At 33.9% G+C, this 17,091-nt stretch overlaps 1 protein-coding gene across 1 annotated transcript in view; it reads left to right on the plus strand.

Annotated features, from left to right (window-relative positions):
* The first annotated feature begins 12,353 nt into the window (after positions 1–12,353).
* Positions 12,354–17,091, plus strand: part of LOC133334357 (transcription factor cwo) — a 44,390-nt gene continuing 39,652 nt past the window's right edge. Inside the window, exon 1 of the mRNA XM_061542651.1 lies at positions 12,354–12,508. Coding sequence (XP_061398635.1) covers positions 12,450–12,508 — 59 coding nt within the window. The 5' untranslated portion in view covers positions 12,354–12,449. The remainder of the gene's footprint in view (positions 12,509–17,091) is intronic.

The following is a 17,091-nucleotide window of genomic DNA, read 5'->3' on the forward strand; positions in this document are numbered from 1 at the left end:
TTTTAGGAACACCATTTTTCTGCCGAACTCCAATGTGAGAGTAAAAATATAAAAAAAACAAAGGAAACAGTAACCGTTTTAACAACGAGATTGCCGAACTCTACTTTGGAACACTAATATTCTGCCGAACTCCAAGGTGAGCGTAAAAATATAGAAAGCTTTGGAAACAGTAAACCTAACTATATTGTGAGGATTAAGATGGTCGAAATCTACTACTTAGGAATGATCCTTTTCGAACACCATGGTGATCGTAGAAATATTATAGGGAGAAGGACATAACATTTACTCTGTAGGAAGAGCTCCAGCACTACATATCGTGAAGCGACTCCAATTAAATTAGCACCAAAGAATATCTCATACTTGGATGGAACTTACTCTCAAACTGTATTATTTTTTTTCATTTCACCCGAATGCTGCCTTGGACCATAGCCTGTCTGACACTATATTTATGCCATAGAGGTATGATATAATCCTCCATGAAACACGGAAATCCATACCCTAATAAATACCCTCGACTTCACAATAATTCTCCCGAATATTGTCATAAACGACTGCTTCTATTTACTGGCTTAGAGCTTAGGTTCGGGTTCACCTTATGGTCAGGCACAGGATATGCAGTTGTATGGTTTGTACTGTCCTGTTAGATATCGATATTTGGAATACTTGAAAAATTCCGATTCTAAATGCTATAAAAATAAATCGAAATCAACTTCTAATACTCTACCCACCTGAAGGTGACAACACCCATTGTTTATTTTATCTATTAACATATCTGAACTTTGTCACTGACGCAGAAAAAAAATAAATAAATCAACAAAAAACCAAAAATTGATTTCATTCACAGGTCGTTAAGACGAACTTCATTTAATTGACGGAAGGTACATATTTATTTTTACCATTAGCATTCCCGATATACAAAGAAAAAATTCCACGGCGACATAAAAAACAAATTTGTTTAGAAATTATTTAAATGAGGGAAGGGGTTCGATCGAATAATAATAAGCACATGGCAGGAACAAATAGAAGGTATGCAGATATTTGAATAAACTTTCTAAAGGATTTTCTAAAAGGTTCGGTCAATGAACGGGAAAATCTAAATGAAAGATTGAATCAAAAGGAACTAGGTGAACGAGAGAAAAAATGAACTACTGGAACAAAAGGAACTAGATGAACCGGATCTGGTACCGATGATTCCTTTTGCAGAATAGTTCTTTCGAACTTGTTCGTAACAGAACAAGTGAAATTAAAGGTCTTATATAGACAAAATTCCCTTTATAGCACCTCTGAAAATAGGTGAACATCTATTAGGTTTCCCATAGTTTGAAGAGCTAGCTACCTTCCCCCCCTACCCTGCCTTCTTATAAAGTCTTATGTTTGTCTGGGTATTCAATGTATTAAATGCTTTGTTGAAATTTCATCATTGTCTCTTTTGTTGCATTCACTCGTTTATCCTTTGATCCTTGCAGACAATGAAACAAAAGCATACAATTCCCTTCCTTCGGAAAAGGTCAATGGCATCCTTAAGAAGAATTTTTGTCAAAAATTTCAGGTTTTCTATAGGATTTCATTCGTAATAAATCCATTTGATATTTCCAATTGGGAATTTCAGTGGCAACATCATACTGTTTGATGTTGAGGTTTAAGTTGGCACATAAACATCTCCCGTAATTCCCATGCAACATGAGGGCTTAACTTGAACTGGCCAGCCAGCCTCAATTACAAACCACCATGCAAAGGCCTACTGACAGTGTTGCCAATATTCGGGATAATTTTGTGGGAGTCAGAAGTGTCGTTCTTGAAGGGAGTCAGAAGTCTCGTTCTTTTCGCTCCGCAAAAGAAACTAGATCATTCATACAGATTCCTTTAGTTCGGTTAATGAACGGAAATGTCTAGATGAGCGATTCTAGTACCGATCAATCCTTTTGCGGAATAGTTCAACAAATCCCCACTTGATGGTGACGTAGGAGATGAAAGATACCTAGCAACGGCTCTGATTGGCTTTAACATGGCAAAGCCCAGGCATATCGTGGTCCCTCTTTCACCTCAATTGTAAACACTGACCTCCCCGCGGTGTCACCTGGGGTTGCTACTTTCATCATCCGTTGAAACAGTGAGCTGATATGTGCCGCGACTTCACCCATAAGAGGCATAAAAAATGGGTTGAGGCGTCGGGTTAGTTGCCCATAGTCGGAAAACCCCTCCTACTTTGAAAAAGCAACGAAAAAGAAAAACAAACCTCCCTAAAGTTTACTACTCCCGCAAACGTATAAAGAACCACGATGTGTGAATCTGCACTTGGAATGTGCCCACGTTGTACAGAGCAGTTTTCGCTTTGGCGAATGTGCTCAAGAGATACAAAGCCGATATTATTGCCTTGCAAGAAATGCGATGTAAAGGAACTGGCGTAAGTAAATCAGATGATTACACCCTGTATCATACCTGCCATGAAACGAGACATGAATTTGGCTGCGGATTTATGGTTAACAGGAGAATAAAAGTTCTCGTCTCCAGATTCACTCCAGTAGATTAGCGGATTGCTAGAAACCGCATAAAAGCGCAAATTTCTTCTACATCAGACTTTTTTGCGCCCATGCTCCGACTGAAGACAAACGAGCGCCTAGAAAACGCATATGACCGCTGGCCTGCAAAATTCGGAAAGGAAATATTTTTGGTCCCACCGTCGGAAAATTCAGCTTCAAGGAAGAAACGTTCAACAACGGCATTAGGTTGATTGACTTCGCGGCAGTAAAAAAACATAGCAGCATCATATTCAAGCATCTCGATATACATAAGACCACCTGGATTTCTCCTGATCAAGCAACGAGAAATCTAATTGATAATATTGTGATAGACGGAAGTTATTCATTCAGTCAAGGTTCGCACCCGTCTTAATGTAGCAGCAAATGTGCGGTCTAATGTAACACGGAAACACGATGTCAAAAGCTGCAAACACAACAGGTAGCAGAAGCCTAATCTGCTCAACTTACCCACTTGTTAGCCTATAGCACTCCTTGTCCCGATAATAATATAGAAGCACAATGGCAAAGAATTGCCCACTCCCTACAAATTGCAGCAAAAACAACAATTGTGTACCATAGATAACAATCAAGAAACCCTTGGTCCAATCAGGAGTATCGTAATGATACTGAGGTGAAAAACGCAGCGTATAGGGCAACACTGTAACCACTAGCAACAAGTAATGCGAGGGAGAATTATCGGGAGAAAAGGAGAGAGGAGAACCATATTTTAAGAAAAAAAGAAGAAAGAACAAGAAAAACGTGAGCGAGAGCAAATCGAGATGTACAGGAGTCAGAATGAAGTTCGGTAATTTTACCAACGAGTAAAACATCAAACCGACGGCTTTGGGATGAAGAAGGAAACCTGGTGACAGACAGCGTGTTGAGAATCTGGAAGGAGCATTTTGCAAAGCCTACCACCTACCCAAAATGAGGACAGAATAACAACCAATCGGCTGAAGAATAATAAAGTAGCAGGTGCCGATGGATACCAGCGAACAATTCAAGACCGGTGGTCAGGAGAGGCTAGAGGAATGTATGCCCAATGATTGGAACCTCAGCATCCTGACCAAAAAAAGGAGAAAAGATGATATGTGCCAACTATAGAGGAAGCCGATGGATCTTGGGTTTTATCAATGCAAGTTCAGACCTGGCATATTCACTACAGACCAGACCTGGTACATACGGCAGCCCAATCCTCTCACAGGTTTGTAAAGCCATATCTGCGTTTGGAATTCCTGCAGAATAACTTTAACTGACACAAGGTCAGCAGTTAAAATCGGAAGGGACCTCTCGGAGCCCTTCAGTACCGAACGAGGATTCCGACAAGGTGACAGTTTGTCGTGTGACCTGTAACATTCTGCTGGAAAGGGTCATACGAGATGCAAATGTGAATAGAAATGGCGACGTTAACAACATAATGGGTCGAGCATTGCGAGCAGTAACAGCCACCTTTGAACGAATTGATAAGGTGTCTGCCAAAGTGAAAGGCGAGAAGACCAAGCTGATGTTATCAACGCGCAAAATGTTCAGTAGACTCGGACCGACTGTGGAACTTGAAAACTACAGCTTCGAGGTTGTGAACGATTTTATATACCTCGGTACCGGCATAAACAAAACTAATAACATCAGCTTTGAAATCCGGAGGAAAATAGTGTTGGCCAACAGATGCTACTATGGTCTGAGTAAGCAATTTAAGAACAAGGCCACCCCTCGCCATACCAAACTTACACTCTACAAGATGCTGATTCTACCCGTGCTGTTGTATGGATCTGAAGCATGGCTACTTGCGCAAACAGATGAGGCTGCTCTTGGCGTGTTTAAGAGAAACATTCTCCAAAATATCTATGGACCGATCTGCGCGGAAGGTGAATATCGTCGTCGCATCAACCCTGAGTTTTACCATCTACTCTCGAACATCGTCATAGTCAGACGTATCGAGCTGGAACATCAGAAGTCTGGATTTTTAAAGCAATATCAGGAGCTTAAATTTTTAAAAGAATATTTTTAAAAGACTATCAGAAGCCTGGAAGTAAAATTAATATATTTTATGTCGATCAGGACTGCCAGAACCTGGGTTTTTAAAAAGACTGATTTTCCAAAGGCTATCAGCATCCTGGATTTCTTTAAAGCCTAATACAAACATGGATTTTTGAAAATACTATCAAAAACCTGGATTTCTTAAATAATTATTCGAAGCCTAGATTTTTTAAAACAACCAACAAAAGCCTGAATTTCATAAAGGACTATCGATAGCCTGGATTTCTTAATAGACTATTCGAAGCCTTGATTTTTAAAAAAGGACTATCGGAAGCCTAGATTTCTTAAAAGACCATTCGAAGCCTAGATTTTGCAAACAACTATTGAAAGCCTGAATTTCTTCAAAGACTTATCAGAAGCCTAGATTATGAAAAGATACCTGATTTGTTTTAAAGGACTATCAGAAGCCTGGATAGTTTCAAAGACTGTAAAGGATTATCAGAAGCCTGGATATTTTAAAGGACGATCAGAAGCCTGGGTTTTAAAGGTACGTCAGAAGCTTACATTTTTAAAAGACTGTAAAGAAATATCAGAAGCCTGGATATTTTAAAGAATATTTTGAAAGAATGATGCCTGATTCTGATGAACTTCAGAAGTCTGAATTTTTTAGACGAATATTAGGAGCTTGAATTTTTAAAGGAATATTTTTAAAAGACTATCAGAAGCCTGGAAGTAAAAAAAATATTTTTTAAGGTCGATCAGAAGCCTGGACTGTCAGAAGCTGGGGTTTTTAAAAAGACTGATTTTCCACAGGCTATCAGCATCCTGGATTTCTTTAAAGCCTCATACAAGCCTGGATTTTTTAAAGGACTATAAGAAGCCTGGATTTCTTAAAGAACTATTCGAAGCCTAGTTTTTTCAAAAAAACATCAGAATCCTGGATGTTTTTAAAGACTATCGGAAGCCCAGATTTCTTAAAAGACTATTTGAAGCCTTGATTTAAAAAAACGACTATCGGAAGCCTAGATTTCTTAAAAGACTATTCGTAGCCTAGATTTTGCAAACAACTATTAAAAGCCTGGATTTTTTCAAAGAATTATCAGAAGCCTAGTTTCCTCAAAGAAGCCTGATTTGTTTTAAAGGACTATCAGAAGCCTGGAAAGTTTAAAAGACTGTGAAGAATTATCAGAAGCCTGGATATTTTAAAGGAGGATCAGAAGCCTGATTATTTAAAGGTACGTCAGGAGCCTAGATTTTTAAAAGACTGCAAAGAAATATCAGAAGCCTGGATATTTTAAAGAATGTTATTAAAGGACGTTGCCTGGGGATTTAGCGGTACATTAGAAGCCCAGGTTTTTGAAAGGACTATTAGAGAGGCTTTAAGAAGCCTGGATTTTTTTATTGACTATTAGAAGCCCGGCTTTATTCAAAGGACTATTAGACGCCTTAAAGGATCATCAGAAGACTTCGTTTATTTTTAAATATTTTTAGAAGGACTATCAGAAGCCTGGATTTGTCAGAGGACAATCAGAAGCCTGGATATTTTAAAGGAATGTCAGGGCTCCGATTTTTTCAAAGAATTCTTTTGAAGAACTATTAAAAATTTTGAGATTCTTGGAATATCTTGCAGACTTTGAGGAAGGTGATTATATTCAGAACAGCCGGTATTAGAAGCCTAGATTTTTTAAAGAACTCTCAGATGTCCGAATTTTGTTAAATAATAAAAGAAGGGCTATCAGAAGCCTGTCCCTTTAAAGAAATATTAGAAGCCAGAAATATGTTGTTAAAGGAAATCGTAGCCTGAGTTTTAAAGGAATATCCGAAGCATCGATTTTTTAAAGTAAACTGTTGGTGGTCTTCCATCTATGGAAGTTCTGCAGATGGTCTTTTGAGGGCCCTTAGAGGGTCTGCTAATCACTTTTACCTCTTTTCATAATTTGTTGATAGTCCAAAAAAATCCCTAAATCCTGGCAACCCTAGCCACACACAACACCATCCAGCTATCCCCACCGTTACCCAAAACCCCCCAAAAACCATACTCTCGAGTGCATGTGTGTGTGAGTTGTGTTTGGTCGGTCAACGTTGTCGTTGTTATCATCGTAGACGATGTCGTCGTCCGTCGTGTACTCTCACCGCGGGAGCGTAAACGTATGCCTGTATGTGTGTTTTGTTTGGGTTTCTTCGTTGCTGTGTCTCATCGTGTTCGTGTCTCGTGTGTTAATTTTAGAAAAAATTTAATTCATTTCAATTCAGTGACTGGTGGCAAACGGGTGAAGTTGTTTTTTGTAAGCGGAACGTTCTCGTCGAGTCCAAAAGTTGTGTGGAGAAGAGTTCAAAAAAATTTGTAGAAGAAAAAAATAACAACAACAAGAAATTCATTTTATGTTTTTGTTTTTTGTGTGCTTTCTATGCTAAATAATAACGTGGGAAGTGTTGTGTAGTAAAGCAAAGCAAAAAAAATCAAGAGAAAATTCAAAGTGAAAAAAATAAGTTTTTGATTAAAATATTAAAAATAAAAAATTAATTGTGTCGTGAGAGAAAAAAATTATTTTGTGTTTAAAAGGTAATTTATAAAAATAATTTAGAAAAATTATTTAATTAAAAAAATCAAAATTTAGTTAAAAATGTTTGTGTGCCCAAAAAAGAAATACAAATACAAACCGGGCGGTGCCTGAAATGAAAAAAAATATTGTAGACAAAAAAAATTAAATTTATATGAAAATAATAATAAGAAACAACAACAACAAAACCAAGATAACACAACAAAAAAACAACAACATCGAAAAAAATTTAATATACTTTGTTCATGGTGTACTTAACAACAAAAACAAAAAATTATATCAAGAAAGAAAAAAAATACAACAGCAACAGTGTCTGACGACACCACAGAGCAAAGCAGCAACAACAATAAAACGCATGGAAAATTCCAAAAAGTGAAATATTTTTACAAGTAAACAAGTTTGTAGTTACTCGACAAACTAAGGAGAAGAAAAAAATAATAACAACAGCAACAACAACAACACAACAAAAAAATATTAAAAGAGCAATCCATGGTGCCGCTATTCTCATAGATGAGATATTCATTAAAATATACACAGAGATACACATAAACACACACACACACATGGGCCCCGCACTTGCCACACCATTCGCCGAGATACATTCAAAAGCAAAAAAGAAAAACAAACAAGCCAATACATGAACGCACACACACAAACACAGGCATTCAGCCATAAACGTAGTCAGCAGTGGCCAGAGTACAAACATAGCGGTTATATGACTGTGTATATGTGTATGGGTGTGCGTGCGCCGTGTTTCAGTTTGCATGGTGTCATGTCTTTTTTTTCTTATTGGAATTATAAAATGATCACGTTTTTCAAGTGACAAAGCGAAAACCAAAAAAACGGCACACACAACACTTGACAAAAATTCCAAAATGTTCGAAACAAAACATGGTTTTTACTATTTCGAAAAGCAAAACAACAACAACAATAAAAATAATAACAATGTGAACAAAAATAAAATAATAATAATGTGTGAATTTGTGATTTAATTAAAAATAAAAAATAAAACTAAATACATTAAGGTTCAAAATCTTTATCTGCCATATGTGAGTGCTCTCTCTCGCTCTAAATGTGTTAACACTCTCGGTCTATCTCTCTCTCCCTCTTTAACCATTTGAATGCATTATCTCAGCATTCATGTGTAGACAAACAGAAAAAATCGTCTAGGTTTTGTTGTTGCTGCTGTTGATAAGAGTTTCACGACAACGAAACACAATAACCCACGAAGCATACGTGCTGCTTGGCCGAGGAATATCAAAGCAACAACAATAATAACAATAACAAACCCAAATATATGGTAACACAACAACAGCAAGCAGCGGCTCACTTCATACACACAGACACCAGCCAGCCACTCAATATCTCATTGTAATGTTATTTAGCTGTTGTTGTTTTTGTTGTTGCTGGCGTTCTTTGTTTTGATTGTTTTCAAATACATGGTGTTGTTGTTGCTGCTGTTGCCGTTGTTATTTTCCCTCTCCGTTGTTGAATTGCATGTAACAAGACGTGTGGGATTTTGTTTTACGCATATGTATGTAGTATGTGTGACACATTACCACGTTCAATTGGATAAACATAAACGTGAATGGAAATTTTTAATGGAAAAAACAAACAAATGATGTATAGATTATTGAAAAACAACGCATGTAATAAATACAAAAATTAAAATTAATTTCAAATGATAAAAAAATTAAAGCACAAAAAAAATAATAGAAGATATTATAAATAAATAATTAAAATATTAATATTAATATAGTTAAAAAATAATTAAAATTATGGAAAAGAAATAAATAATAAAACACGCAAATAATTAATAATTATTAAGTTTAAAAATAAATATATATAAATAATGAAGGATTAATTAAAAAAAATAATATTAATTAAGTAACAAATTACTTTAAATTAATTATGGAAAATAAATAAAAAATAAAACACACATAAAATTAAATTGAAAATAATATAAATAATTAATTAAAAATTATAATTAATAAAGTTAAAATATAATTTAAAATTAAATAAAAAAATTATAGAAAATTAAATTTTAAATAAAAAAATGTGAATATAAATAAAATTAAATAATAAATTATTATGAATCATAAAATGTAATAACAAAAATAATTACCATATAAATAATGTTAAATAATTAACATACAACATTACAATAAACTAAAAAAATTATAAAATAAAAAATATATAAATATAATATTTAATAAATATAATATATATATATATATATATATATAATTAATAGATAAAATTTAACTATACCTTACATAAAACATAAAATTATTAAAAATTCTGTAAAAAATATTCAAATTGTAAATTAGTAATTTTAAAGTAATAAATTATTAAGAGAAAAATTGTAAAAATTAATATAAAAACATAATAATGAAATGATAAAAATAAATAAGAATTAAAAAATAAATAAAATAATTACAAAATAAAACTTTAAATAAATAAAAATTAAATATTGATAATTTTTGGTGGCTAATTCGATCGAAAAACTTGTACAAAATAGTCAAAATCCGCAAATGCGGGACGTACAAAAATTGGACCAATATTGATCACTTTTAGTACGGAGATTTCGTACCAAATGGGAATACAAAATAACAAATTACAATCATTTTGGTTGGGAAAAATTTGTTCAAGTTCCCCAAAATACCGAAAATTTGAGGGTATGTACCGTTATACGGGGTCTACCCAAAAACTTGAATCAATATTAATGATTTTTAGAGGCTGGATTTGGTACTCAATTAGTACCCAACATAAAAAATACAGCCAATTCGATCGAATAACTTGACCAAAATTCTCAATATCAGGATATATGGTGGCAACCCCAAAAAGTTGGACCAATATTTATAATTTTTAGTAGCTAGATTTCGTTCAAAATGGGAAGTCAAAATAACAAATTACAACTATTTCCTTTGAAAAATGTGCCCAAGCTCCACAAAATATCGGAAATTTGGGGGTATCGTTATATGGAGCTATCCGAAAAAGTTTTCTAATTTGTATACCCTTCACCACACTGTGTTCGTTTGTTGGTGTTAAATTGTAAACAAAGTACAGGTCGCATTTATGATCCGATTTGCATGGGATTTGGCATAGGTCACATATATGGCCCAAGGACCCTATTGAAATTGAAGAAAATCGGATCAGATTTAGATGTAGCTCCCATGTATATTTTCGTCCGATTTTATGTAAATGGTGCATGGTGCATATCTTTCGATTTGCACGAAATTTTGCATGGTGTACTGAATTAAGTCTAGAATGACGTGTGTCAAGTTTCGAGGAAATCAGACCAGAGTTAGATATACCTCTCATATATATTTTCTGTCTGTTTTAGGGTAAATGGTGTACCAAAGCCCCTATATATCTTTTGATTTGCACGAATTTTGGAATAGCGCACTGAATTTAGTCGAATGTGCTAAGTTTCGTGAAAATGGGTTTAGATTTAGATATAGCTCCCATATAGTATATTTTCGTCGGATTTAAGGTAAATAATGCACCAAAACCGCCATATTTTTCCCATAAATTTGGTCGGTTTACGATACTTATAAATAAAGATCGCATATTTAGATCGTTCAATTTCATGTCAATGTTCCTTCGAAAAGACGACGTCTTTTATGATACATATGTAGAATATACCCAAAGTGGTGAAGGGTATCATATAGTCGGCTCAGTCCGACTTTACCATTTTCCTTACTGGTTATAATTTTTAATAGGGATATTTGTTGTCTACTGATACTAAATTTCAGTTAATTCGGTTAAGCTATGTGTCCATAATCTTGAAAGTATCGAAAATTTGGAAGGACCATTGTATGGCAGCTACCCTAGAATGTGGTCTGAAATAGCTTATCTTCGAACTTGATTTCAGAATATAGCGTGATTTACAACTGAAGCGAGGACAAGGCTTAGTATTTTTTCATGATTTTCGGAATAACAAAATTGCATATATCCTCCTTACCATGATGGAGGTTATATAAATATAAATAAACAATACACAATTTTAATATTAAAAAATATATGCTATTTTAAAAATAAAAATATACTTTAATAAAATAAAAATTAAAAAATAAGTAAAAAATTAAAAAAATTAATTCAAACTTTATAAAAAGGCAAATATAAATAATAAAATCAGAGAGAAAAAAATTAAAAACATCAATTCAATTTTTATTAATTAAATTAAATATATATATATATAAAAATATATATATATATATATATATATATATATTTAAATATGAACAAAAATTTCATGAAAATAACTCAACGAAATATGCACACATAAATTTTTAACAAAAATATAAAATAATAATATTTTTATATATAATACGTTTTTTATTATTTTTTATTTATTTCATTAACCCAATTAATATATTTTTTTTATTTTTTTTCTTCCTTTATAGATATCATTAAATATATGAAAGCATTTAAAAAAAGTGTGTGAAAAAATCCCATGAAAAAAAACCAACAACAACAAGTTAAAAAGTGGCTGTAATAATTTCTTTTGAAAATTATTACAAAAAATTGCTATTAAAAAAAATTCATAAAATAAAAAAACACCCCATCAAAATTCTAAAAAAGAAAACAACCCACCTGAGAATTAAAATAAATAAATAATAAAAAATCAACAACAAAAGTGAATATTTTTTCAAAACAAAAGAAAACAAAACAACCACATAAAAATTAAAATAAAATATATATTTTTTACAACAACCACATGTGTATATTTTTCAATAATTTCATCTCAGTTGTTGACTTCCTTTGAATAAGATATTTTTTTTTTAATTTCAAAAATTTTGGTTGTGTGAGATACTACGGTCAGACGACAAAGACGACGAAATCATTCATCATTCACCAGATAAAAATTAAAAACAACAACAAATCCCACCAAAACCTAAAAACAACCTGTTTGAGTGTAAAAGCCAAATAAATAACAAAAAATAAATAAATAAGTGAGAGTAAATGAAAAGAGAAACGTAAAAAAATTCACTCTCTTCGCCAACCCAACCAAACACAGTGTACCTGTAAAAAGAAATTCTTTTTTTCAATTCTGGATTTATCAAGAAAAAAATTCAACATTCCACCGCAACAGCAACAAGATTTAAAACAACCTCCAACAAAAATATCCCCTACTGCACCTTCGTCTTCTTCTTCGCCCTGCAACCATTTAGTTGATGTTCCACTACCACAACAACAACCAACAAGACATCCCAGTAGTAGCAGCAGCAGCAGTTACCATCCCCACAGCCTCGGTAGTTGCTCCAGCCTGAATCTATCGTCAGTCAATATTCCTGTAATTGTCCCGCAGACCAGCCTCATCATTAACGGCAACAAGGGCACGACGAATCTAAGCGGCAAACGCCCCACAAAAATTAAAAACGAAATTATGGAACCGTACTGGGGTGATGCCAATGGACATGCTCCACATTCCGTTAAGTATGAAAAGTAAGTTTTGTTCTAACAACAACAAGAAAAACAGCATTTTTGGTATTATCGAACCAATTTGTTGTTCGAACCGAAATTGAAATTCGGTATAGAGAATGTATATATTTATTTCTTTATTGTTTTTTTTTTCTTCTTCTTTATGTATACACTTCAGTTACTTTGACAGTGTCCTTAAAATATCAAGGTCGTCTAGCTTGAAATAAAATGGAATTATTTTATTTGTGGAAATAGGGATCAAAGTGAGTAACGGTGTTCCCTGGAATTTGTGTGAACATTTTCCGTGGAAATTTTTAGTTTGAAAAGGTCAGGGTTTTTTTTTGGAAAAATGGACAGCAAAAAGTTGCTTCTTTAGAATTGGGGTAAAAAGGTGTAATTCTGTTTAAAGGAAAAAAAATGAAATAAGGGGAGAAGGTTCTTATCCAAAGAATAAGTTCTCTTGACCTTATATCAAGAAGTCCTTTTGCATCTTCTATGAAAAGACATCGATGATAAGGTATTCTTTGAGAAGACCATTGGGTATTCCATATTGGTCCACTTTTGAGAAAACCATTTGTTCGGTTTAAATGAAAATATCATCTGCACTTCTATGTGGAAACTTTAGGGGCCAATGGGACTACTATGGGAAATCCATTGGGACTTTTGTTTCTTCTATGAAAATTGGGTCTTTAATGAGGAGATCAGGGAGTTTTTTATAGGAAGGTCATTTAGTCTTTTATGAGAGGAACATTTGGGATTTTATCAGCAAACTTCGGACTTCTTTCTCTGGGAAATCTATAAGTAAATCTCTTTGATTTCTATAATAAGATCTCTGGGACTTCTTTAAGCAGAACTCTCGGACTTCTATGAGAAGATATCTGGGACTTCTATTAGAAGATATCTGGAAATTCTTTAGGAAAATCTCTGGGACTTCAATTAGAAGATCTTTGGGACTTCAATAAGAAGATTTCCGGGACTTCTATAAAAAGATCTCTTTGGATTTCTATAAGAAGATCTCTGGGACTTCTATAAGCAGAACTGTAGGACTTTTGGAAATTCTTTAAGAAAATCTCTGCGACTTCTATAAGAAGATATCTCTTTGACTTTCATAAGAGGATTTCTGCGACTTCTATAAACAACATCTCTGGGACTTCTATAAAAGGATCTCTGGATATTCTATAAGAAAACCAACTGGCATTTTAAACCAAGATCATCCGGTCCTCTATTAGAAGATCATTTGGTCTTTGGGCTTTCTATAAAATGATCTCTGGATATTCTATGAAAATACCTCTGGAACTTCTATAAAAAAGACTTCATCTATGAGAAGACCTCTGGGACTGATATAAGAAATCCTCTTGGTCTTCAATATGTCGTCCTCTGGGTCTTCTGAAAGAAGATCTCTCGGACTTCTATAAGAAGATCTTTAGAATTTACATTAAAAGACCTCTGGGACTTCTTTAAGAAATCGTCTGGGACTCCTATGAAAAGATCTGTGGGAATTTTAAAAGAAGGTCTCTAGAAATTAAAATATATCTGGAACTTCCAAAAGAAAATGTCGGGTACTTCTATAAAAATATCTCTGGGTTTTCTATAACAGTACCTCTTAAATCTCCTGGTCATCCATCAGTAAATTTCTGGGTCTTCTATAAGAAGATTTCAGGGTCATATATGAGAGTACCTCTGGGACTTCTATAAAAAAGACCCTTCGGTCGTCTATAAGAAGACCGAAAAATTATCAATGTCCCCCACAAGAATATATCGTATTCATATAGAAAACCTTTCAATATTTCGACCTTTATAAGAACACCTTCCAGTCTTTATAAGACCACCTTCAGATCTTTTCGATATTCTAGTTTTTGTAAGATAACCTTTAGATTCTCTATAAGAAGAGCTTCCACAAGAATACCTTCTGTTCTCCCGGTTCCATGACAAGACCCTTCGATCTTCAATATGTAGGTCTCTATAAAGAATAAGGCCTTCAGATATTCTATGAAGCAGAAGACCTTTAGCGATTCTCTGAAAAAAAAATTTCGTCAGCTTCTCTGTGAGGATGAAGACTATAAACTTTTCTATGGGGTAGAAGACCTTTAAATCCTCCATGAAGAAGAAGACCTTCAGATCTTCTATTAAAAAGAATATTTCACGTTTTTCATAAGAGGGCCCTCCGATCTTTTATATGTAGGTATTCAGCTCTTCTGTGGGATAGAAGACCTTCAGTTCTGCTATGGGGAAGAAGACCATCAGCTTTTCTATGAGGTAGAATACCTTCAAATCTTCCATGAAAGGGAACACCTTCAGGTCTTCTATGAAGAAGATTTCACGTTTTTCATAAGAAAACCCTCCGATATTTCTATTGGGATGAAGGCCTTCAGTACTTCTATGAAGAAGAAGATCTCCAGCTCCCCTACGAAGAAAAACCCAGCTCTTCTGTGAAGAAGACCTTCAGCACCCCTATGAAGAAGACATTCATCTCTTCTATGAAGAAGAAGACCTCCATCTCTTCTATGAAGAAGAAGACCTCCAGCTCTTCTATGAAAATGACCTTCAGCTCTTCTGTGAAGAAGAACACCAGCACTTCTATGAAGAATACCTCAAGACTTTCTCTGAAGAAGAAGACTTTCAGTTCTTCTATGAAGAAGACCTTCAGTTTTTTTACCAAGATGAAGACCGTCAGCTCTTCTATAAAGAAGAGTCCTTCAGATCTTCTACGAAAAAGAATTCCAGCTCTTCCTTGGAGACAAAAAAAAAAGTTCAACAGTTATTTTTATGAGGAAGACCTTCAGTCTTCTTTGGATAAAAATACCTTCAGATTTTCCATGAAGAAGCCCTCTAAGAATAGATCTGCAGATCGTCTTTTTTTTTAGAGAACATTTTCTTCTATCAAGAATTCACATCTGTTCTTCTATAAAGTGGCCTTGCAAATCTTCCATAAAAAGGTCTCCTTATATAGAAACACCATTATATTTTTCTATAGAAAAAAAAAAAAACAGGAAATATTCCACGTCTGAAAATCTTACACTCCAGTTATTTTTTTATTTTCTGATATCCATATATGTACATACATATGTATATTTAAATGTTAATTATTTAAAATAACAAACATTCGTATGTATGTAAATGTGTTATCGCGTGTGTGAGTGTGTATGTGTTTGTCTACAAACCTCTTGATAAACAACTTTCATAATGTTATCTACAAACGACGACGTTTAGTTGGCCGGCCGATCGATTGACGTCAGTCTCGTTGAGGTGAGGTGTTATTCTCTTAGAGACAGCAAAAAAAACGTGTCCTATTGACATTGTGTATTAGCCCCTAACATCATACCATCCCCCTCCCCGCTCTCATTTTCTTGTTACTACTTTTTTGTTTATGTAATATCCAGTTAATCAACAGCAACAACTATCGGACAAAAGGTGTTTGTTTGTACACAACAAACGTGTCGGAATATCTCATTGCCCTACTCCAACTCCTCCTTCTTCGTCTTCCCATTGGGAATACTTGAATGAATTACGAACGACAACTTAATATATCCATCCGTCTGTCTGTCCATATAAGTTTGTATAAATTTTTGTTGAGAAAGAAAAAAAAAAATAAAACACAAATCATTGCTGTTTATGAAATAATAATGAAAAAAAAAACAAAAAACGTTTGTCAGACATTCCGATAACGATAATCGAGACTTGCCGTATCTGTACAGAGAAAAAAAAAACAATTTTATAGGTTGGGCCATATTTCATTTTTCAGTTAGATTGTATGAAATGAATGTTCGTTCCGAACTGTGACTGACTATATGGCCCACACATGGGTGCATAACAAATTGTGTGAATGTGTGTTATCAAAACAGAAATACAAAACAACAACAGCAACAACGCCAATATCACATTCATAACAAATCACGTTTTATATACTTTCGCCCATATATACACACACACATAATGTTATATACATATGTGTATATACTATATACATACATATATGTCTGTATGTCCATACGTATTTATCTATAAGTCTGTATTCTGAATCTGTTGTTAAATAAACACAATTAATATTAATGTGAAGGTATGTGTGTGCCTGTATCAGTGTTGCTCGGTAGTCTCTATCAAAATACCTTACCGAATCAAAACTTACGTACGTACGTAGCCACTAACCAAACGACCAACCGATGTGTTTACACGTTTCTTCACATACATACAAATCCCTGCTAGAAATTTCTTTTTTGTTCATACATTCGTATAAATTATAATAAAAAATAAAGAATGAAAAAAAATAGCAAACATTCACATACCAGATAACATTATTAACAAAAAAGAAAAAAAAATTGAAAAAAAAACACCCGACAACGACAGCGAATCGGACAACATTAACAACGACATGACACGATTTCTGATGATGCGGCGGTACGGCAACCGGCTGGCGGCTGCAAACAAAACCCACAAAAACAACACCATCTTCGTATTGATAAGAATCGTTGTTGCTATGCTCAGCCGATTAATTTCAGCGAGTCATTCATTGAAATCGTTTCATTATTTAATTTTTTGTTTTGTTTTTAATATTCGGGCATTTAGATTGTAAACATTATCATGATAATGAATTGTAAAAAAAAAATATT

Source organism: Musca vetustissima, unplaced genomic scaffold (assembly GCF_032173495.1).
Source record: "Musca vetustissima isolate MV318-11 ecotype Yass unplaced genomic scaffold, APGP_CSIRO_Mvet_v1 utg2553, whole genome shotgun sequence".
In the NCBI taxonomy this organism is placed as follows: Eukaryota; Metazoa; Arthropoda; class Insecta; order Diptera; family Muscidae; genus Musca; species Musca vetustissima.